This window comes from Cervus elaphus, chromosome 24 (assembly GCF_910594005.1).
Source record: "Cervus elaphus chromosome 24, mCerEla1.1, whole genome shotgun sequence".
Lineage (NCBI taxonomy): Eukaryota > Metazoa > Chordata > Mammalia > Artiodactyla > Cervidae > Cervus > Cervus elaphus.
In genome coordinates, this window is record NC_057838.1 from 57,676,434 (window position 1) to 57,691,266 (window position 14,833).

Genomic DNA, 14,833 nt, shown 5'->3' on the forward strand with positions numbered 1-14,833 from the left:
CTGTGCCTGGGGCCCATCCCTCATTCCCCATGTGACTACAGGTAAGTGACAACTTCTGTTCTGAGTCTCTTCTTTTGTAAAATGAGGATACTAATAGTAACTCCTATTGTTGTTATTGTTATTGCTAAGTTGTGTTCAACTCTTTGTGACCCCATGGACTGCAGCATGCCAAGCTCCTCTGTCCTCCACTATCTCCTGGAGTTTTCTCAAATGCATGTCCACTGAGTCAGTGATACTATCTATAAGATGTATAGATATACTATACATCTATACAACTATACTATAAGATGGCTATCTTATCCTCTGCCACCCTCTTCTCCTTTTGCCTTCCATCTTTCCCAGTATCAAGGTCTTTTCCAATGAGTCGGCTCTTTTCATCAGGTGGCCAAAGTTTTGGAGCTTCAGCATCAGTTCTTCCAGTGAAAATTCAGGACAGATTTCCTTTAGGATTGACAGGTTTGATCTCCCTGAAGTCCAAGGGGCTCTGAAGAATCTTCCCCAGCACACAATTTGAAGGCATCAATTCTCTGGCGCTCAGCCTTCTTAAGGCTCCAATTCTAACATCCATACATGACTACTGGAAAAACCATAGCTTTGACTATATAGGACCATTACCTGTATAAGTGAATATATGTCAAGTCCTTACAAAAGCACCCAACACACAGTGAATGCTATGTCCATTGATCTATTGTTAACATATAAGAAGATTTACTGCAGCATTAATTATTTATATCAAAGTTTACAAACAACTTAAAATATCAAGATAGAGAGGAACAGTCAAATCAGTTGTGACACACACACAGCCACAGATTGGAATGTTATGTAGCCATTTAAGAAAATCACGAGAGGCGGTCCCAAGATGGTGGAGGAATAGGATGGGGAGACCACTTTCTCCCCCATAAATTCATCAAAAGATCATTTGAATGTTGAGCAACTTCCGCAAAACAACTTCTGAATGCTGGTGGAGGATACCAGGCACCCAGAAAGGCAGCCCAATCTCTTCAAAAGGAGGTAGAACAAAATATAAAAGATAAAAACAAAGACAAAAGATTTAGGGATGGAGACTTGTCCTGGGCAGGGAGTCGTGAAGGAGAAGTTCCCACATAGCAGGAAACCTTCCCACAGACATGTTTGTGGGGAGTTTTGGAATTTTAGTGAAAGTCGTTCGGTCATGTCTGACTCTTTGTGGCCCCATAGACTATATAATCCATGGAATTCTCCTGGCCAGAATACTGGAGTGGGTAGCCTTTCTCTTCTCCAGGGGATCTTCCCAACCCTGGGATCAAATCCAGGTCTCCCACACTACAGCCAGATTCTTTACCAAATGAGCCACAAGGGGAAGCCCAAGAATACTGGAGTGGGCAGCTGGGAATCTCAGAGGGCAATGTAACAGGGAGAAAAAAAAATCCACAGTGAGAGAGTCAATTCCTAGGCAGGCTGATAAGAAGTCCAGGGTCTCTGAGGAGGAGAAAGGGGTATGGGGCTCCCAAGGAGGAGATAGGAGTCAGGAATTTTCAAGTAGGAGGAAAGGAAAAACTTTTTTTTTCTATATTCCTTAGTCTTAATCACATAAAATGTTTCTTTCCTTAAGCTGATGATTACACATCAACACAATTCAGCTTAAGCTCTGTACTAAGGATTATATAACAACAATGTATCCTGCTTGAGGACAGTGTCTCCTTCGGGAAAACCTCCTGACTAATCCTATTATCCTAAAATGTATATTATGGGAGTGGGTATGGTAAGCCGAAAAATTGATGCTTTTGAACTGTGGTGTTGGAGAAGACTCTTGAGAGTCCCTTGGACTGCAAGGAGATCCAACCAGTCCATCCTGAAGGAGATAAGGCCTGGGTGTTCATTGGACGGACTGATGCTGAAGCTGAAACTTCAATACTTTGGCCACCTCATGGGAAGAGTTGGCTCATTGGAAAAGACCCTGATGCTGGGAGGGATTGGGGGCAGGAGGAGAAGGGGGCGACAGAGGATGAGATGGCTGGATGGCATCACCGACTCAATGGGCATGAGTTTGAGTAAACTCCAGGAGTTTGTGATGGACAGAGAGGCCTGGCGTGCTGCGATTCATGGGGTTGCAGAATCGGACACGACTGAGCGACTGAACTGAACTGAACTGAACTGGTAAGATCTTTCTATTATTAGTTCTAATCCTGTTATCTTAAAGTGTAAATTGTGGAAATGGGTCTGGTAAAATCTTTACAACATTGAGACATTCTTTTGATTTATTGTTATAACTAATTAAAAAAGTACATAGCTCCCTTGTCAAGACTAGCAAGTGGGGCATTCTCCATCCCCTTTCTGGTATCTACATCAGAAGCTTTCTCTGTCCCTTTTTATACTTAAATAAAACGCTGCTACACAAAAGCTCTTGAGTAATCAAGCCTGGTCCCTGGTCCTGAAGCTAAATCTTCTTCTTCAGAGATCAGGAATCCGACATCGTTCACCTATCATCGTAAGCTATCAACAGAATGCCTGCCTAAAACACAACTGCAAGCAGGGACTGGGAAGTGACCCAGACACTCACATCTGTCACCAGCAAGTGGGGGTTGGGCAGGGAGGGGTTTATGTTGCATTTAAAGTACATTAAAGTTCTTATGCTCTGGTTGTTAGTAATAATTTGAGTTAATACATTTATATTTTTATACATCCCACATCTTCCCAAAATAGATATGAAGCAGTTTACAATACAATATTTAAATAAAATAACATAACATATTTTGTGTTGTGTTGACTTGTCAATTTCTTGATTTTCAGCCCAGTAAGAATTGTTTACTAATAAATGTTATATTAATAACAATTTTGAAAAACATTATTATGCCCTATATCATTTATAATTCTGTACAATGTATTCCTAAAACACAAAATTATAATGTTAATTTAATAATAAATGATAAATGAAGTAGTTGCTTTTTTAATGCTAATTTTCTTCTTAATGCTAATTTTCACTTTATTATCTTTATATGTAGGATTTTATTTTAGGTATTGTCTCTTAATATTCACTGCATCATCGGTCCTTTAGGGTAAGGACCAGGCCTGAATGCCCTGAGGACAATCTGAGGGAGCTAATGTGAGATAGCAACCCAAACCTTGGGACTGCCAGAGAGACAAAAAAAAAAAAAAAGACCTTTGCCGCAAAAGGCTCTAATGCAACACAGTGACCCCTGGCACGCTCCCAAAACAACGGACTGAGCAAATATCAAAGGAGAGCAAGCCAGCTGCCACATAGGGCCCTCCCTCCCTGGAGGCAGAGATGCAGGCTTGTGACAGCCAGAGCTGGAAGGCAAAGGACTGCTGCAGTCTAGGCCCCAGAGACCACATCTTCCACCAAATTGTGAGCAGGCTCCCATTTGCTAACCATGTCTTTCTGGGATCCTGGACAGCTGACATCTGCCAGGAGTGGCACAGCATGAGATCAGCTCTCCAGAGGAAACAAAGCACACCTAGGACTGTGCTCTTGAGCCGCACCCAGGAAACTGAGTGGCCGAGACCAGGGAAGTGAATAAGACGCATGGACCACCTGGAACAGTGCGCTCACCAAGCACCTGGTCACCTGAGCTGCTAGGATCTGGGAAGAGCACAAAATGCACAGCCCATCCGGTTCTTGCCCCTGTGGAGCACCCAAGAACCTGAGCAGCTTAGATCTGAGAAGGGCATGAAATGCAAGGTCCACCTGGGACAGTGCCCTTGCAGAGCACCCTGGAACCTGAGCGGTGTGGACCCTTGGGCTGTGGCAAACCCAGTGTGGTCCATCCATTGTGAGCACTCCCCACATATGCCAGCAGTATTTCTGTGCAATGTCCCCCCTTCCCCACAATACAACTGAAGAAGTGAGCCTAAATAAGGGGCTACCTTTGCCCTCTTGTGTCAGTGTGCAAATTAGATGCCGAAGAGACTTGCAAACAAAGGAAGCCAAAATAAACAAAGAAGGGAAAACCACTTTGGAGGTGACAGGTGCAACAGATTAAAATCCTGCAGTGAATGCTGAGAATGTGCATTTGAGTGGCACCTATAGACCTTGAGAACAAGTACAAGCCAGAACAAGGGACTATCTGACACTGAACTGACCCCACACTGCCCATAACAGTACTAGAGAAGTTCCTACAGCTTCAGTATTTTTAGTATTATCACTTTTCAATTTTTAAAAAAATTTTAGTTCTTTATTACTCCTTTAACTTTCATTTTTATAGCCTACTGTTACCTTTCCCAAAAAACCCTGTTTTTTAAAAACAAATTTTATATATATTTTTTAATTTTTCTGATTAATTTTGTTCTGTATTTTTATACTGTATTTTTGGGAGTCTAACCTCTACTCTATGTTTTTAATCTTTGTTTTTTGATATTTATTATCAATTTTGTACCTTTAAGATTCTAATCATCAGTATCCATTTTCACATAGGGACTTGATTACTGGCTTAATTGCTCTCTTGTCTTTTGACTCTCCCTTTTCTCCTCCAGACACCTCTATCTCCTTCCTCCTTCTTCTCTTCTCTATATATCTCTGTGAATCTCTCTGGGTGTTCTGGGCTGTGGAGAGCACTTAGGGATTTGATTACTGGCTAGATTGCTCTCTCCCCTTTTGACTCCCCCTCTTCTTCTCCTGGTCACCTGTATCTCCCTCCTCCTTCTTCTCTTCTCTATGTAATTCTGTGAATCTCTCTGGGTGTTCCTGCCTGCTGAGAATTGTTTTACCTTTAATGTAGGGGTTTTATCTTCTGTGCTATATGGATAGAGAAGTCCTGAGGCTACTGTCAGAGAAGGACAGGAAATCCAGGAGGCTTAGCTCCAAAACTTTAGAACATAACAGAACTCCTGACTCCAGGGAACATTAATAGACAAGAGCTGACCCAAAAGTCTCCATACCTACAATGAAACCAAGATCCACCCAAGAGCCTACAAGTTCCAGTGCAAGACATACCATGCTAATTCTCCAGCAAACAGAAACACAACCCTGAACATTAAAAGATAGGCTGTCCAAGGCCATGGCAAACCCATAGACACTCCAAAACTCACTACTGGACATGTCACTGTGCTACAGAGAGAAGAGATTCAGCACCACCCACCAGAACACAGACACAAGCTCCCCCAACCAGGAAACCCTGACAAGTCACTAGTCCAACCCCACCACAGAGAGCAGACTCCACAATTAAGGGGAACCATGAACTTCCAGCCTGCAGAAAGGGCACCCCAAACACAGCAATCTAAATAAAATGAAAAGGCAGAGAAATATTCAGCAGGTGAAAAAATATGATAAAAACCCACCAAACAAAAAAAAGAAGTGAAGATAGGGAGTCTACCTGAAAAAGAATACAGAAAAATGATACCAAAGATGATCCAAAATCTTGAAAACAAAATGGAGTTACAGATAAATAGACCAGACACAAGGATTGAGAAGATGCAAGGAATGTTTAACAAGGACCTAGAAGAAATAAAGAAGAGTCAATCAATAATAAACAATGTAATAACTAAGATTAAAAGCACTCTGGAGGAAATCAACAGTAGAATAACTGAATCAGAAGAGAGGATAAGTGAGATGGAAGATAGAATGGTGGAAATAAATGAAGCAGAGAGGAATAAGGAAAAAAGAATTAAAAGAAATGAGGACGATCTCAGAGACCTCTGGGACAATGTTAAATGCCCTAACATTTGAATCATAGGTGTCCCAGAAGAAGAAGACAAAAAGAAAGGGCATGAGAAAATACTTGAGGAGATAGTAGTTGAAAACTTCCCTAAAATGGGGAAAGAAATAGCCACCCAATTCCAAGAAACCCAGACAGTCCCAAACAGGATAAACCCAAGGTGAAACACCCCAAGACACATATTAATCGAAATAACAAAAATCAAACCCAAAGAGCAAATATTAAAAGCAACAAGGGAAAAGCTACAAATAAACACAAGGGGATCCCCATAAGGGTAACAGTTGATCTTTCAATAGAAACTCTTCAAGTCAAAAGGGAATGGGAGAATATACGTAAAGTGATGAAAGAGAAAAACCCACAACCAAGATTACTCTACCCAGCAAGGATCTCATTCAGATATGAAGGAGAAATCAAAAACTTGACAGACAAGCAAAAGCTGAGATAATTCAGCACCACCAAACCAGCTTTTCAACAAATGCTAAAGGATCTTCTCTATACAGGAAACACAGAAAAGGTTTATAAAAACGAACCCAAAAGAACAAAGTACATGGTAATGGGATCATACTTATCAATAATTACCTCAAATGTAAATGGGTTAAAAGCTCCAACCAAAAGACAAAGACTGGGTGAATAAATACAAAAACAAGACCCCTATATATGCTGTCTCTAAGAGACGCACCTCAAACCCAGGGACACATACAGACTGAAAGTGAAGGGCTGGAAAAAGATATTTCAGGCAAATGGAGAGCAAGAGAAAGCAGAAGTAGCAATCCTCATAAGAGATAAAATAGACTTTGAACTAAAGGCCATGAAAAGAGACAAAGAAGAACACTACATAATGATCAATGGATCAATCCAAGAAGTAGATATAACAGTTATAAATACATATGCACCCAACTTAGGAGCACCTCAATACGTAAAGCAAATGCTAGTAAGTATGAAAGGGGAAATTAACAGTAACACAATTGTACTGGGGGACTTTAATAGCCCACTCACAACTATGGATAGATCAACCAAACAGAAAATGAGCAAGGAAACAGAAGCTTTAAATGATACAATGGACTAATTAGACGTAATTGATATCTATAGGGCATTTCACCCCAAACAATGGATTTCACCTTTTACTCAAGTGCACACGGAACATTCTCCAGGACAGATCACATCCTGGGCCATAAATCTACCCTTGGTATATTTTAAAAAACTGAAATCATTTCAAGCATCTTTTCTGACCACAATGTGGTAAGATTAGATGTCAACTACAGGAAAAAAAACTATTTAAAATACAAACATAGGGAGGCTAAAACAACAAACTTCTGAATAACCAACAGATCATGGAAGAAATCAAAAAGGAAATCAAAATATGCAAAGAAACAAATGAAAATGAAAACACGACAGTCCAAAATTTAAGGGATTCAGTAAAAGCATAGCAATACAAGGCTACCTCAAGAAACAAGAGAAACTCCAAATAAACAACCTAACTTTACACCAAAAGCAACTAGAAAAAGAAGAAAAGAAGAACCCCAAAGTTAGAAGAAGGAAAGAAATTATAAAAATCAAACAGAAATAAATGAAAAAGAAATGAAGGAGACTATACCAAAAATCAGCAAACTAAAACCTGGTTCTTTGAGAAGATAAATAAAATAGACAAACCATTAACCAGACTCATCAAGAAAAAAAGGGAGAAGAGTCAAATCAATAAAGTTAGAAAAGAAAATGGAGAAATCACAACAGACAACACAGAAATACAAAAGATCATAAGAGACTACTATGAGCAATTATATGCCAATAAAATGGACAACTTGGAAGAAATGGAAAAATTCTTAGAAAAGTATAACCTTCCAAAACTGAACCAGGAAGATATAGAAAATCATAACAGACCCATCAAAAGTACAGAAATCAAAACTGTAATAAAAAATCTTCCAACAAACAAAAGCCCAGGACCAGATGGCCTCACAGGTGAATTCTACCAAAAATTTAGAGAAGAGCTAACATCTATCTTACTCAAACTCTTCCAGAAAATTGCAGAGGAAGGTAAACTCCCAAGCTCATTCTATGAGGCCACCACCACCCTAATACCAAAACCAGACAAAGATGCCACAAAAAAAGAAAACTACAGGCCAGTATCACTGATCAACACAGACGCAAAAATCCTCAACAAAATTCTAGCAAACAGAATTCAACAACATATTAAAAAGATCATACATCATGACCAAGTGGGCTTTATTCCAGGAATGCAAAGATTCTTCAATATTCACAAATCAACCAATGTGACACACCATATTAACAAATTGAAGATAAAAACCATATGATTATCTCAATAGATGCAGAGAAACCCTTTGACAAAATCCAACACCCATTTATGATAAAAACTCTCCAGAACACAGGCATAGAAGGAATATGCCTCAACATAAAAAAAGCCATATACAACAAACCCACAGCGAACATTATCCTCAATGGAGAAAAATTGAAAGCATTTCCTCTAAAATCAGGAACAAGACAAAGGTGACCACTCTCACCACTACTATTCAATATAGTTTTGGAAGTCCCAGCTACAGCAATCAGAGAAGAAAAAGAAATAAAAGGAATCCAGATTGGAAAAGAAGAAATAAAACTCTCACTGTTTGAAGATGACATGATCCTCTACATAGAAAACCCTAAAGACACCACCAGAAAATTATTAGAGCTCATCAGTGAATATAGTAAAGTTGCAGGATATAAAATTAATACACTGAAATCCCTTGCATTCCTATACACTAACAATAAGAGAACAGAAAAAGAAATTAAGGAAACAATCCCATTCACCATTGCAATGAAAATAATAAAATATTCAGGAATAAATTTACCTAAAGAAACAAAAGATCTATATACAGAAAATGATAAAACACTGATGAAAGAAATGAAGATGACACAAATAGAGACATATACAATGTTCATGGATTGGAAGAATCAATATAGTGAAAATGAGTATGCTATCCAAAGCAATCTATAGATTCAATGCAATCCCTATCAAGCTACCAATGGTATTTTTTCACAGAACTAGAATAAATAAGTTCACAATTTGTATGGAAACAAACAAACAAAAAAAAACTTGAATAGCCAAAGCAATCTTGAGAAAGAAGAATGGAACTGGAGGAATCAACCTGCCTGACTTCAGACTACCACAAAGCCACACTCATCAAGACAGTACGGTACTGGCACAAAGACAGAAATATAGAACATTGGAACAAAACAGAAAACCCAGAGATAAATCCATGCACCTATGGACACCTTATGTTTGACAAAGGAGGCAAATGTATACAATGGAGAAAAGGCAATCTCTTTAACAAGTTGTTCTGGGAAAACTGGTCAACCACCTGTAAAACAATGAAACTAGAACACTTTCTAACACCATACACAAAAATAAACTCAAAATGGATTAAAGATCTAAATGTAAGGCCAGAAACTATAAAACTCTTAGAGGAAAACATAGGCATAACACTCTCTGATATAAATCACAGCAAGATCCTCTATGACCCACCTCCCAGAGTAATGGAAATAAAAACAAAAATAAACAAATGGGACCAAATTAAACTTAAAAGCTTTTGCACAACGAAGGAAAACTATAAGCAAGGTGAAAAGGCAGCCTTCAGAATGGGAGAAAATAATAGCAAATGAAACAACTGACAAAGAATTAATCTCCAAAATATACAAGCAGCTCATGAAGCTCAATATCAGAAAAATAAATGATCCAATCAAAAAGTGGGCCAAAGCTAAACAGACATTTCTCCAAAGAAGACATATAGACAGCTAACAAACACAAGAAAAGATGCTAAACATCACTCATTATCAAAGAAATGCAAATCAAAACCACAGTAAGGTACCATCTCATGCCAGTCAGAATGGCTGCCATTTCAGTCTACAAACAATAAATGCTGGAGAGGATGTGGAGAAACCCCCTTAAACTGTTGATGAGAATGCAAAATAGTACAGCCACTATGGAGAATAGTGTGGAGATTTCTTAAAATACTGGAAATAGAACTGGAAATATGGAAATAGATTGCTATACGAGCCAGCAATCACACTGCTGGGCATACACACTGAGGAAGTCAGAACTGAAAGAGACACATGTACACCAATGTTCATTTCAACACTGTCTGCAATAGCTAGGACATGGAAGCAACCTAGATGTCCATTTGGCAGAAGAATGGATAAGGAAGATGTGGTACATATACACAATGAAATATTACTCAGCTATAAAAAAAGAACACATTTCAGTCAGTTCTAATGAGATGTATGAAACTGGAGCCTCTTACACAGAGTGAAGTCAGAAACACCAATACAGTACATTAACACATATATATGGAATTTAGAAAGATGGGGGAACACATGTACACCTGTGGCTGATTCATGTTGATGTATGGGAAAAACCACCACATACTGTAAAGTAGTGAGCCTCCAATTTTAAATTTTAATTAATTTAAAAAAAAAAGAAAATCACAAAACACAGGGAGACAAGATAATGCTCACACTATTTAGGTATAAAGAAGAAAAAAAAGCGGGATACAAAAGCAAACAGGCAATACAATTACTACTTTGATAAAAGAAAAACACACACAAGGATATGCATATAAATGTAAAGAAAAAAGACTAGAAGGAAGAAAACCCAAGAAAATAAGTGTTGTTTTCCTGCTAGGTAGCAGGATTTAGGTGACTTTTTTTCTCTTTTTGATACTTCTCAATACATTCTAAAAGTTCCAACAAAGAAGGTGCTCATTTTATAAACATAAAATAGTAACTGTGTTTTTTAAATGTTTACCTCAGGGTTCTCTGACTGTGAGGTGCCAATGCCTGTCATGCTGCCATGTCTGTGAAGAATAGACTACAACCTGCTCTAAGGCACTGACAGAGACACACACCAGAGGCCACCATTCAGCTCCAGGAATGGTGGTCAGTGCAGTATGTCTATGGCACATAAAAAGCACTTTTTTTCCTTCCAAGGCACTTCAGAGTTTCCACCAAGAAGGCTCATCTTATTTAAATTAATAACCACAGTAGCAGCAGAAGTTAACTATTCACTAAGCACTGCTCATGTGCCAGGGTCTGTGCTTAACGGCTCAAAACCACAACTGTGTTTGATTTTTACACTCCCTGTGTGAGTTTTTCCTATTTAACAGATGGGGAAATGGAAGCTCACAAGGGCTATTCTGTTTGACACTGAACCCAGGTCAAGCTCATGCTTCTACCTAAACTGCAGTCCCTTCTTCCCTAAATCAAAATAGTACAACATATTTTAGAAACAAGGAAATGTATGGGATTATAGGGTCTAAGGCAGAAATATCTTGTGGCAATTTGGTTTGGCCAATTAAGGATGAGAAAAACAAAACTAGGAAATGAACTTTTATAACAAAGTCATTCTGGAGATAATAAAACAGAAAGGTAAGTAAACTACACTGCAAGGAGATCCAACCAGTCCATCCTAAAGGAGATCAGTCCTGAGTGTTCATTGGAAGGACTGATGTTGAAGCTGAAACTCCAATACTTTGGCCAACTGATGCAAAGAGCTGACTCATTTGGAAAGACCCTGATGCTGGGAAAGACTGAAGGCAGGAGGAGAAGGGGATGACAGAGGATGAGATGGTTGGATGGCATTACCAACTCAATGGACATGAGTTTGGATAAACTCCGGCAGTTGGTGATGGACAGGGAAGCCTGGTGTGCTGCGATCCATGGGGTCGCAAAGAGTGACTGAACTGAACTGAACTGAAAGTAAACCACAAGTTAGAAATAAAGAACTCTTTAGATCAAAATTCTTTCCCATAATCCTGTGCCAATATAGTATTTAAAAAGGATACTGTAACATTCACATGTCCTAAATCAAGAATTCAGATGCCCCATTTTGTTGGCAACAAAGAACGAAGTCAGAGGCAATCTTGGAAATCTAAAATAACACCACATGTGCACTGCAGTTCCATTCTTCCTGCTAATACAACATTTCAGGGATAATGGCCTATATAGGAAAAAAATCTTAAAATGAGTGGATATATGTATGTGTTTAACTGCTTCACTTTGCTGTACACCTAAAACTAAAACAACATTGTAAATCAACTATACTCCAAAAAAACTTTTATAAAAAGATTTCAGGGAGCTCTTGCCAGTCAAGATAAACATAATTATAGTAATATTCCAAAAATAGTAAAAACAACTTCAGACTTCATCTAGACTCATTTACTACATGGAGATTTTCAATTCCATATTTTGGTAAACACCGATTAACTTTTTTTTAACAACTGCTTAGTTCAACCACAACGTACCCTTGAATGTACTTAGGCAATTAATTAGGCAAACAATTAGGCAATTTGTTTGTTTGGCAAGCAATCAGGGATACCTCCACTGAAAGTTCACTATCATAAAACAAAAACTAGCACCTAAACCCTAGTTTACCCTAGAAAAGGGGTGACTGTGCCCCTAGTACCTACTTATCTTCTTTAACTAGACTTAAGAAATTATGTATATATGGGTGAGTCAACTTTTAATTTCTGAGAGTTGGGCTCATCAATGCCAGTTACCTTTGTGTCTTTGGGCAATACTGAGCAGCAGAAACCAGAAACACTTACCCTCACTGCTTCAGACTTCTTGTGAAACATCTCTTCCATGTTCTTTGCCAGCTTTTTCACCAGCTGGAGACCATCAATTTCTTCTATGGCAACATCCTTCTCATACTCTTTGTATTTCTGTAAGGAGGATGGACAACATTAAAGGCACAAGATACCATAAAACACAATGCCCATGATGCCAGAGCACATTTACTTAAAAGGAATAAGTAAAAATAAAAATTTCTGTTGGATTTGGGGAGATTGGACTGTATTTCAAAATTATTAAACTAACTAAAGAGAAAAGTGAAAATTGGCTCTGGCTCTCTTGAAGCTTAATTAGTAACCAGGAAAAAAAAAATTCAACCCTAAAGCAATCAAAGTAGAGCACCTTATACACATTTTATAGTGGGAGAGTCCTTGCTGTCAATTTTTAGTATTTTGATTCAACTCAGTTACTGAGGACTTCCTATATATCCTTAAGGAACTCGCAAAAAGAAGCATGTACACAAACAACAGTAAACAGCAACATATATTAGGATAACCTTGATATCATGGTTTGTGAGTCTGTTCATAAGCAACTAATTTATCCCACAGTATACTCAAATTCTCAAGGACAACTTGTCATTTCAAGTGAAAGGGAAGTGTTAGTTGCTCAGTTATGTCTGACTCTTTGCAACCCCATGAACTGTACGTAGCCCACCAGGCTCCTAAGTCCATGGAATTCTCCAGGCAAGAATATTGGAGTGGGTTGCCATTTTCTCCTCTAGGGGATCTTCCTGACCCAGGAATAGAACTCAGGTCTCCTGCATTGTAGGCAGATTCTTTACCGTCTGAGTCAAAACCCACCGAATAACTCAGAAATTTATCTGTCTAAACCAGCAGTTCTTAAAGTGACCCTAGAACACCTGTAGGGTCCCTAAGACCCTTTCAAGGGTCCACAAAGTCCTCCGTTTTTCCAACAGATTATTTATATGAAGTCATATCTTCTTACTTGATTTTAACAAATCACAGTAGATTGAACACAAAGGCAGATAATAAAATCTACCTGTCTTCTCCAAAACCAAATCTTGAAAAGATTTGCAAAAATGAAAAAAATGCCACTCCTTTAATTTGTTCTTTTTAAGTTATTTTTAATAAAATATGTTAATGTATGTTAACATGCAATGAGTCTTTTTTTTATTTTGAATTTGTTAATTTTTAAATTAATGAATTATTGGTTTTAATTTCTAACGTGGCAAATATTTATACATAAAACTTTCATAACAACAGAAGCTCTTAAGGGTCCTCAGTATTTTCTAAGTGTGTAAGAGGGTCCTGAGGCCAAAAAGTTTGATATAACTAAACATTTAATTTTGTTCCCACTAAAAGGAAATATTGCTTATTAATTTAAAAAAACCTTCTAAGTGGAGCTCAAAATATTTTGAATATCAAGAAGAATCATTTACATTTATGTAGCTATCAAAAGTCTAGAGAACTAAAAATACTGGGGGCCTTACATTTCCCCTCATTTGGATGAAAAACCTGAATCAGTTACTCACCCTGCCAAGTTTCTACTTAAGGAAAACACAAGGATCCACATATAATCTGGACTATAGAGACTTTAAGAGTAATTTCTAAAATGGAAAATAAACCAACTTTTTAATGCAGGATAATTTCAAGATACAAATTTCTATTTTTTCTCTATGTCCTCTTCATCTCCTTCAAAAATGTAAACCAGGAGGAAGTCTTTCCTTGCCCCAAGGAAGGGAGTATGTGTATGATCTACTACTACAAATGATCTACTACATCATTTAAAACATGCTCTGAGAGCTCTGCATGGTCGTAATAATACAAGGGTCCCCAACATCCAGGATCTAATGCCTGATGATGTGAGATGGAGCTGATGTAATAATAATAGAAATAAAGTGCACAACAAATGTAAGGCACTTGAATCATCCTGAAACCATCCCCCAACACTGGTCCATGAAAAAATGGTCTGCTACGAAACCAGTCCCTGGTGCCAAAAACGGTTGGGGACCACTGCTATAATGGACCATGAGTTGTAAGTGACTTTCTTCTCCCTGCTCCCTGAAAATGTCCATAAAAATCTTAGATATTTGTATTGAGTCCTTCACTTCCTTGGAAAACCATCATTTCTTTTCCTAGCCTTCCCTCACTCTTTCATAAGACTCTCCTCATTTCCCAAACAAGGAGGCTACACCTTCCCTCCAGGTTCCCAGAGCATTCTGTGCTCACCTCTCCCTCACCTCTCCTGGCATCAGAGCTGGTGTGGTCCAGAAGTTAAGGACAACCCCCCAACCCACAGCAGACACTCACATAACTTCTCTGGATGAAGCCTGTTGCAGCACAACTGCAATGCTACAATACAAGAAAGATTCAAGTAAGGATGCAGCTGACTGATGCTCCTTGTAAGGGTGACCTCCCTACTCCTTGGGAGGTTGGCTGGCTTGGCCCCGGATGTGGGACTCTAGCCAGCCCAAGCCTGGCTCAGGCTAACAGTGTCCTCTGGTGTATGAATAAAACTTCAATGACAATCACTGGAAACTTTCCCTAAGTTCAAATGCAAGCCAGTGATATCTTTCGAGCCAAAAATTCTGGGGGTTCTCTGCT

The 14,833-nt window shown here is 38.6% G+C and overlaps 1 protein-coding gene across 4 annotated transcripts in view; it reads right to left on the reverse strand.

Moving 5' to 3' along the window:
• CACNA2D3 (calcium voltage-gated channel auxiliary subunit alpha2delta 3) overlaps positions 1 to 14,833 on the reverse strand; it is an 846,876-nt gene that overhangs the window by 654,905 nt on the left and 177,138 nt on the right. For all 4 annotated transcript variants that reach the window (XR_006337469.1, XM_043885641.1, XM_043885642.1 and 1 more), the window contains exon 3: positions 12,245 to 12,361. Coding sequence is in view for 3 of the 4 variants with exons in the window: in XM_043885641.1 (XP_043741576.1) it covers positions 12,245 to 12,361 (117 nt within the window). In the remaining variant the exon portion in view is untranslated. The remainder of the gene's footprint in view (positions 1 to 12,244; positions 12,362 to 14,833) is intronic.